The 9,925-nt window shown below is 52.2% G+C and overlaps 1 protein-coding gene across 1 annotated transcript in view; it reads right to left on the minus strand.

Annotated features, from left to right (window-relative positions):
- Positions 1-9,925, minus strand: part of kcnh8 (potassium voltage-gated channel, subfamily H (eag-related), member 8) — a gene marked incomplete at both ends in the record, with an annotated part of 68,527 nt that overhangs the window by 34,815 nt on the left and 23,787 nt on the right. The window contains 2 exons of the mRNA XM_084455489.1: positions 2,076-2,207; positions 7,615-7,848. Coding sequence (XP_084311615.1) covers positions 2,076-2,207; positions 7,615-7,848 — 366 coding nt within the window. The remainder of the gene's footprint in view (positions 1-2,075; positions 2,208-7,614; positions 7,849-9,925) is intronic.

The raw sequence follows: 9,925 nt of genomic DNA on the forward strand, positions 1-9,925 counted from the left end.
GTATGTATGTGTGTTTGTGTGTGTGTGTGCGTGTGTGTGTGTGCGTGTGTGTGTGTGTGTGTGTGTGTGAACCCCAGATGAGGCGAGCAGACAGGACTCATCCATAAACCTGGGGAGCCTTGGGGGACGCGACACGGCAGGAGCTCTGAGACACCCGAGACAGAGAGACACTTATTTTTAGATCTAATGAATTTCCCCTCACTTTGTAACCGGGGAGGTCAGAGAGGAGGGGGGGAGGGAGAGAGGGGGGGAGAGTGGAGGAGAGGGGGGCAGGATAGGGGAGAGAGGGAGAGAGGAGGAGAGGACGGGAGGATAGGGGGGGAGAGGGAGAGAGAGAGGGAGAGAGAGAGGCAGGATAGGGGAGAGAGGGAGAGAGGAGGAGAGGACGGGAGGATATGGGGGAGAGGTAGAGAGAGAGGGAGAGAGGGGAAGGATAGGGGGGAGAGGTAGAGAGAGAGGGAGAGAGGGGGAAGGACAGGGGGGAGAGGTAGAGAGAGGGGGAGAGAGGGGGGAGGACAGGGGGGAGAGGTAGAGAGAGGGGGAGAGAGGGGGGAGGATAGGGGGAGAGGTAGAGAGAGAGGGAGAGAGGGAGAGAGGGGGATGGATAGGGGGGGAGAGGTAGAGAGAGGGGGAGAGGGAGGAGGATAGGGGGAGAGGTAGAGAGAGAGGGAGAGAGGGGGATGGATAGGGGGGGAGAGGTAGAGAGAGGGGGAGAGGGAGGAGGATAGGGGGAGAGAGGTAGAGAGAGGGGGAGAGAGGGGGGAAGGATAGGGGAGAGGTAGAGAGAGAGGGAGAGAGGGAGAGAGGGGGATGGATAGGGGGGGAGAGGTAGAGAGAGGGGGAGAGGGAGGAGGATAGAGGGAGAGGTAGAGAGAGGGGGAGAGGGAGGAGGATAGGGGGAGAGGTAGAGAGAGGGGGAGAGGGAGGAGGATAGGGGGAGAGGTAGAGAGAGGGGGAGAGGGAGGAGGATAGGGGGAGAGAAGTAGAGAGAGGGGGAGAGAGGGGGGAAGGATAGGGGAGAGGTAGAGAGAGAGGGAGAGAGGTAGAGAGAGAGGGAAAGAGGGGGAGGATAGGGGGGGAGAGGAGGAAAGGATGGAAGGATATGGGGGAGAGGAAGGGACAGAGGGAGAGAGGAGGAGAGGATGGAAGGATAGGGGGAGAGGTAGGGAGAGAGGGAGAGAGGGGGGAGGATAGGGGGGAGAGGAGGAGAGGATGGAAGGATAGGGACTGAGGTGAAAATAGAGGGAGATGCAGAGGGGAAGAGAGAGAGAGAGAGAGAGAGAGAGAGAGAGAGAGAGAGAGAGAGAGAGAGAGAGAGGGAGAGAGAGAGAGAGAGGGAGAGAGAGAGAGAGAGGGAGGGGGTGGGGCAGAAAGGCTGTTGATAACAAAGAGGTTGTGTTCCCCTGTTCAGAGCACACTGTCCAATCAGCCTCAGGGACGGATGGAGTGAGAGTTAACTGGGTTATCGCTGAGGTGTGTGTGTGTGTGTGTGTGTGTGTGTGTGTGTGTGTGTGTGTGACGGGTTTCCCCTGGACAGAGGTGACCCTGTGTCGCCTGGTGCCTGGCCAGCCCCTCCTAAGAGGTGTGTTTACACCTTTCATGCAGTGACATTAAAATGCAAATGTGTTCGGAGAATTATCATGCAGATTCCACTTGGAATAGCTTGTCCCCCCCCCCCCCCCCCCCCTCCCTCCATCGTGTTGAGGCTTTCATCTGGCACAAAAAGCACGCAGCGTCAGCAAGTTCTTGTCATCAAAAGTGTTAATTACGTACGTGTGTGTGAGAGAAAATGTCCATGTTTTGTTATGTTATTTACAGTAATGTGAGTTATTACACGCCGTCTGTAAGCGGTGAGCAATCAAGTCTACTGACGGCAGACACACACACACACGCACACACACACACACGCACACGCACACGCACGCACACACACACACACGCACACACACACACGCGCACACACACGCACACACGCACACACACGCGCACGCACGCACACAAACACACACACACACATACACGCACGCACACACACACGCACGCACACACACACACACACACACACACACACTCACCTTCCTTCTTGTCTTCTGGGACGGTTTTGGCTTTGGTGTCGGTGATGTCCTTAAAGGAAGCCAGGTAGAGCACCACGTCACCCTTCTCATTCTTAATGGGAACAATGTCCAGAAGGCACCAGAACAACACCGCTGTGGGAACACAACACACACACACACACACACACACACACACACGTTACACATTACCGCATTGCATTAATATAACCAAACCATTTCCAGAATGCTCACACACACCCTAGATGACTGGTACAGAAGGTGTGAGTGTGTGTGTGTGAGTGTGTGTGTGCGTGTGTGTGTGTGTGTGTGTGTGTGTGTGTGTGTGTGTGTGTGTGTGTGTGTGTGTGTGTGTGTGTGTGTATGCGTGCATGCATGTTCAGTGAGATCCCAGGGGAAGAGTTTTTCTGCTCCAGGGATTCCCAGCGGAAGGAGGCGGAGCCTTGAATAGACCAGCTCCCCGTTTATCCCCCGAGCTCCCCTGAACCAACTCCCCCTCCAGCTCCCCTGAACCAACTCCTCCTCCAGATCCCCTGAACCAACTCCCCCTCCAGTACCCCTGAACCAACTCCCCCTCCAGCTCCCCTGAACCAACTCCCCCTCCAGCTCCCCTGAACCAACTCCCCCTCCAGTACCCCTGAACCAACTCCCCCTACAGTACCCCTGAACCAACTCCCCCTCCAGTACCCCTGAACCAACTCCCCCTCCAGTACCCCTGAACCAACTCCCCCTCCAGTACCCCTGAACCAACTCCCCCTCCAGTACCCCCCTCTCAGCCCAGCTCAGCCAGTCCTGATGCTGGAGGGAACCGGGAACCAAGCCTTTCTCAGAGGAGAAAGAACATTTTGCTGTAGGGAACCCAGAACCAAGCCTTTCTCAGAGGAGAAAGAACATTTTGCTGTAGGGAACCCAGAACCAAGCCTTTCTCAGAGGAGAAAGAACATTTTGCTGTAGGGAACCCAGAACCAAGCCTTTCTCAGAGGAGAAAGAACATTTTGCTGTAGGGAACCCAGAACCAAGCCTTTCTCAGAGGAGAAAGAACATTTTGCTGTAGGGAACCCAGAACCACGCCTTTCTCAGAGGAGAAAGAACATTTTGCTGTAGGGAACACAGAACCAAGCCTTTCTCAGAGGAGAAAGAACATTTTGCAGGCCAAACAACTCGTTTAGTATGGACTGTACTCCATGCAACATGTTAGCGAGTGATTCAAGTGGAATGTGTGTGTGTGTGTGTGTGTGTGTGTGTGTGTGTGCGTTTGTGCGTGTGCATGCGTGCGTGTGTGTGTGTGTGTGTGTGTGTGTGTGTGTGTGTGTGTGTGTGTGCGTGCGTGTGTGTGTGTGTGCGTGTGCATGCGTGCGTGTGTGTGTGTGTGTTTGTGCAGGCGTAAAAAGGGCGATTCCTGAGGACACTGCTTCGATTCCTCTCTCTTACTAAACCTCCCCTGCTGGTGATATCGCCATCACTCTGTGTGTGTGTGTGAGGGTGGACTGACACACACACACACACACACACACACACACACGGAAAATGCATCTGATGGTGAACATATGGCCATATTTGCAGATCACACTGGCAGAGAAACCAACAGGAAGATCAAAACGAGTATGACGAGGGAGAGATAGAGGGAGGGATAGAGGGAGGGATAGAGGGAGGGATAGAGGGAGGGATAGAGGGAGAGATAGAGGGAGGGATAGAGGGAGGGATAGAGGGAGGGATAGAGGGAGGGATAGAGGGAGAGATAGAGGGAGAGATAGAGGGAGGGATAGAGGGAGAGATAGAGGGAGAGATAGAGGGAGGGATAGAGGGAGAGATAGAGGGAGAGATAGAGGGAAGGAGAGAGGGAGAGATAGAGGGAGAGATAGAGGGAGAGATAGAGGGAGGGATAGAGGGAGAGATAGAGGGAGAGATAGAGGGAGAGATAGAGGGAGGGATAGAGGGAGAGATAGAGGGAGGGATAGAGGGAGAGATAGAGGGAGAGATAGAGGGAGGGATAGAGGGAGAGATAGAGGGAGGGATAGAGGGAGGGATAGAGGGAGGGATAGAGGGAGAGATAGAGGGAGGGATAGAGGGAGAGATAGAGGGAGGGATAAAGGGAGAGATAGAGGGAGAGATAGAGGGAGGGATAGAGGGAGAGATAGAGGGAGGGATAGAGGGAGGGATAGAGGGAGAGATAGAGGGAGGGATAGAGGGAGGGATAGAGGGAGAGATAGAGGGAGGGATAGAGGGAGGGATAGAGGGAGGGATAGAGGGAGAGATAGAGGGAGGGATAGAGGGAGGGATAGAGGGAGGGATAGAGGGAGAGATAGAGGGAGGGATAGAGGGAGGGATAGAGGGAGAGATAGAGGGAGGGATAGAGGGAGGGATAGAGGGAGAGATAGAGGGAGGGATAGAGGGAGAGATAGAGGGAGGGATAGAGGGAGAGATAGAGGGAGAGATAGAGGGAGGGATAGAGGGAGAGATAGAGGGAGGGATAGAGGGAGAGATAGAGGGAGGGATAGAGGGAGGGATAGAGGGAGGGATAGAGGGAGAGATAGAGGGAGAGATAGAGGGAGGGATAGAGGGAAGGATAGAGGGAGAGATAGAGGGAAGGATAGAGGGAGAGATAGAGGGAGGGATAGAGGGAAGGATAGAGGGAGGGATAGAGGGAGAGATAGAGGGAGGGATAGAGGGAAGGATAGAGGGAGGGATAGAGGGAAGGATAGAGGGAGAGATAGAGGGAGGGATAGAGGGAGAGATAGAGGGAGGGATAGAGGGAGGGATAGAGGGAGAGATAGAGAGAGAGATAGAGGGAGGGATAGAGGGAGAGATAGAGGGAAGGATAGAGGGAGGGATAGAGGGAGAGATAGAGGGAGAGATAGAGGGAGAGATAGAGGGAGAGATAGAGGGAGGGATAGAGGGAGGGATAGAGGGAGGGATAGAGGGAGAGATAGAGGGAGAGATAGAGGGAGAGATAGAGGGAAAGATAGAGGGAGAGATAGAGAGGGAGATAGAGGGAGAGATAGAGGGAGAGATAGAGGGAAAGATAGAGGGAGAGATAGAGAGGGAGATAGAGGGAGGGATAGAGGGAGGGATAGAGGGAGGGATAGAGGGAGAGAAAGAGGGAGGGATAGAGGGAAAGATAGAGGGAGGGATAGAGGGAGGGATAGAGTGGGATAGAGGGAAGGAGAGAGAAGAGTAAGAGAAAGGGATGGAGAGAGAGAGAAAATGATTGAAGGAGAGAGGGACAGAATGAAGAGAAAGGCAGCGTTTTGAGAGTTTTGTCACGGCGTTCCCGCGTTGCGTTCCCGCGTTGTCTACGGGGCGTGCGGAGCCTTCCGGCGCGCTGCCCTGCTGAAGCCTGGCGTCTCGGCTTTTATTAGCGCCGGAGAGTTGGAAATATTGAAACTTTTCGGCGGAGGAAGCGCCCTGTGATCGCTGTGCTCTGTCACTTGGCAACGACTAGCGTCGGTCAGGGACAATGTGGTGCGCCTTGCGTTTTGAGCAGCTTGCAAAATCTGCCGCGTGAATGCAAGGGAGGCAGTAGAGATAAAGTGAAAGGCAAAGTATAATGATAGAGAGAGAGAGAGAGAGAGAGAGAGAGAGAGGGAGGGAGAGGGAGAGAGAGGGGAAACGGAGAGAGAGAGAGGGGGGAAAGAGGGAGAGAGGGGGAGAGGGGGAGGAAGAGAGTGGAAAAGTGATACTGAAAGAGGGAGAGATATTACTGCGCCGAGCGTAATTAAAGTTGTATGCGTTTCGGTGTTAAGTAATGAACGCTGGCCGCTTCTCACCGATGGCTCGTGCTAAATGGGGCTTTAATATGAGCTCACCACTGAATGGCCCCATCCATCCATCCATCCATTTATCCATCCATCCATCCATCCATCCATTCAGAATCCTCCATCCATGCAGGAAAGATTTCAATAGGAACACCCCCGAAATAACCAGAGGAAAAAGCCTTCCATTTTAAAAGGAGCACTCTGACGACCACATGTAAACGGAGCCTTAGAATAATCAAAGTAGTTGAGATGACTATGTAACCGTAGGCTATGAGGCAGGTTAAATAAAGGGTTACATAAATACATATAAGCGATGCTGTTACTCTTAGTGTGCTGGGTTTGACTAGTGAGCGATGCAGTGGATATATATTGGTGGTCTACAGCAGTGGTTCCCAACCTTTCTTCCCTAGAGACCCCCCCCCCCCCCCCCCTCCCCCGCCCCCCCGGCCAGTCTACGTCCTACGGAGGTATCGACATTCACACCGACTTGGGGGAGGGGGAGGTGGGGGCAAATTCCATCAGGTGTGAGTTAGGGTACGATGAAGCGTAACAACATAGCATTAACGTCAATGTGGACGCGTTTCGGAGTCTCCGATTAATTTGTTGAATTTAAATACGTAGAATTGTAGTGTAGTAGGTTTTTGGCCCTATCAGACATAATCATGTATTTTGTGATAATTGCTGTGTGACATGTCAATGACATGTTTCTTTAACAAATATTTGTCTAGCTGAATATATTCAGGCCTCAATTTATCTGAGGCCTGGCGCCCCCCCTGCGATCGTTGGCGCCCCCCCCCCCCAAGGGGGGCTCGGACCCCAGGTTGGGAAACCCTGGTCTACAGTATATGAACTATGTCAGTGCCATTGTCGAAATACTGATGCAGAAACCTGACGAGCGATAGCTACTTCTCAGTAAACGTCGGCCATTTTGTTTCTCCTGTTTCTTCCCAATGGTGCAGAGGGGAAGAGAAGAGGACCAGAGGAAGGAAACGTGTAACGCCGGACCTCCTCCTGTCCTCCTCCTCACCTGTCTTTGTGTAGAACATCATGTCCTCCTCACCTGTCTTGGTGTAGAACATCATGTCCTCCTCACCTGTAGAACATCATGTCCTCCTCACCTGTAGAACATCATGTCCTCCTCACCTGTAGAACATCATGTCCTCCTCACCTGTCTTTGTGTAGAACATCATGTCCTCCTCACCTGTCTTGGTGTAGAACATTATGTCCTCCTCACCTGTCTTGGTGTAGAACATCATGTCCTCCTCACCTGTAGAACATCATGTCCTCCTCACCTGTCTTTGTGTAGAACATCATGTCCTCCTCACCTGTCTTGGTGTAGAACATCATGTCCTCCTCACCTGTCTTGGTGTAGAACATCATGTCCTCCTCACCTGTCTTTGTGTAGAACATCATGTCCTCCTCACCTGTCTTGGTGTAGAACATCATGTCCTCCTCACCTGTCTTGGTGTAGAACATCATGTCCTCCTCACCTGTCTTGGTGTAGAACATCATGTCCTCCTCACCTGTCTTGGTGTAGAACATTATGTCCTCCTCACCTGTCTTGGTGTAGAACATCATGTCCTCCTCACCTGTCTTGGTGTAGAACATCATGTCCTCCTCACCTGTCTTGGTGTAGAACATCATGTCCTCCTCACCTGTCTTTCTGTAGAACATCATGTCCTCCTCACCTGTCTTGGTGTAGAACATCATGTCCTCCTCACCTGTCTTTGTGTAGAACATCATGTCCTCCTCACCTGTCTTGGTGTAGAACATCATGTCCTGCTCACCTGTCTTTGTGTAGAACATCATCTCGTCCTTGAACTCCTTGCGCTCCTCCAGTGCGGTGTCGATGCTGAGGATGACGGCGTCGCTGGTCTCGGGGCCGTACAGGAACTTGCAGGCGCAGCTCTTCTGCATGACCTCGGCGCGGGAGAAGCCCGTGAGCTCGCAGAAGCCATCGGAGCAGTAGACGATGGGGAAGCCCTGGGCCACCTGCGCATTGGCCAGGATAAAGTTGCTGTCTGGAGCAGAGAGGGGAGACGAGGAGTCAAGAGGAGCAGGGCTGGGAGGACCACACCAGAGGATGGATTTATTTTTGGAGTACTGTATATTTATATATACAGTAGAGTCCTCCAAAAGCGAAATGGGTCACACACAACACACCAAGACAGGAAGTCAAGCTCTGGACTTTTACAGTATTTCACTTTACTGTGGGATTATTGACGTTCTACCATTGAGAACGCACTGCTGTCAGGGATTTCAGAACAATTCATAGTTGAAAGTGGATGATAACTTACAGCGGAACCATCTACCCCAATTTCAGACTGGATTTTTTTTTTTTAAATGCATTCAGGTAGATTCTTGCATTCTTCTGCAGATTTCAACCACTAGTGGGAAAAATGAGCCAGAGTTAATACTAAAAGACCCCAAATATCACTTTTGCTAAATGTCGAGAATGTCGAGCAGGATTGATGTATTTCACTGTGTACCGTAAGCCTAAATTGAATTTCACTGGATAACGTGTTTTTCCTGTACAGTTACTCGTGGCCTGTCTTGCTGCAGGCCATAGTAATCCGTTACAAGTCATTGGGGTCTGGGGGGCAGAGGTCAGAGGTTAATGATACAGTGTGGGAGTTGAGAGTGTGAAGGGGGGGTTAAGGACATAAAAAGGACTACAGTCTAAACAGTAATTGACCTATTTTTGTCAACCTCCAAATGAGTAACCCAGTTGATCTACACCAGCTGTTTCGACCCAAACCCATTCATTACAGTGACATACTGTATAACAGTATGCTGTATGCTGTTGTCAGGGGCGAATTCAGAACAGGAACAGGTAAAGCCGTCTCTTTTCAAGCTCATTCCGTTCCGTTACAAAAATCAATTTTCTGGCTCAATAATTCCTTTTCCCTCCCTGACTGATGTTTAATTGTTTCTTGTATCATGTCAGAATTCATCAGAAGGGAACAGCCGTGATTCTGATGTTGGATACAATGGTTTAGGGCTGAGCACGTGTTCTTGTCTCTCAACGGAAATAAACCAAGATGTTCTGTTTTCCTAATTCCCTTTGTTGTTTTTTTCATCTCTACACTCAGTAACTCCACATCTCCAAACTGAACTTTGAGACTATTGCGTTTGCATCATAACTCCCTTATTTTAAATGCTGGTAAAATTCCATCTCTTCTCCCTGATTTGAAATGCTGGTAGAATGCTATCTCTCCATGCTCAGTAACTCCACATCCACAGAGGGAAGGAGAGAGGGAGAGATAGAGGGAGGGATAGAGGGAGAGATAGAGGGAGGGATAGAGGGAGGGATAGAGGGAGATAATTCTATCTCTCCATGCTCAGTAACTCCACATCCACAGAGGGAAGGAGAGAGGGAGAGATAGAGGGAGGGATAGAGGGAGAGATAGAGGGAGGGATAGAGGGAGGGATAGAGGGAGATAATTCTATCTCTCCATGCTCAGTAACTCCACATCCACAGATTCTGATCGAAAAAACAAGTCAAACTTTGAGACTGTTTCGTTCGCATCAGCAGAAAGTTTGGGGCTGTTGTCTCTCTCAGTCAGTGAGAAAGGGGCGGGGGGGGGGGGGGGGGGATCGGTGGGGGTGGGGGTGGGGGGGGGGACAAGGCTGGGGACTGTGCTGTCAGAGCAGACGCCTGGCCGGGGGGTGGGCGTGGGGGCGGGTGCGGGGGTGGCGGGGGATCAGTACACACTGATCGAGGCTGAGGGGAGACAGACAGGACTAGATGTGTCAGCGGGGCTCCGGCCGGACCCCCCCCCCCCCCCGGACCCCCCCCCCCGAGGCCCTCCTGACAGCACAGCTGAGAGGAGCACACAGGGTACAGCTGGCTAACAGAGCTGCTAATGCCCCCGGACTAGTGTCCTGGGGATGGACCAACCAGCTCAGTGGCCTTGTGGTTATAGTGTCCGTCCTGAGACTGGGAGGTTGTGAGTTCGATCCCCGGCCGAGTCATACCAAAGACTATTAAAAATGATACCCATTGCCTCCCTGCTTGGCACTCAGCATCAAGGGTTGGAATTGGGGGGCTACGTCACCAAATGATTCCCGAGCGCCGCAGCTGCTCACCGCTCCCCC

The sequence above is a fragment of the Borostomias antarcticus genome, assembly GCF_949987555.1.
Source record: "Borostomias antarcticus genome assembly, chromosome: 21".
NCBI classification, from domain to species: Eukaryota; Metazoa; Chordata; class Actinopteri; order Stomiiformes; family Stomiidae; genus Borostomias; species Borostomias antarcticus.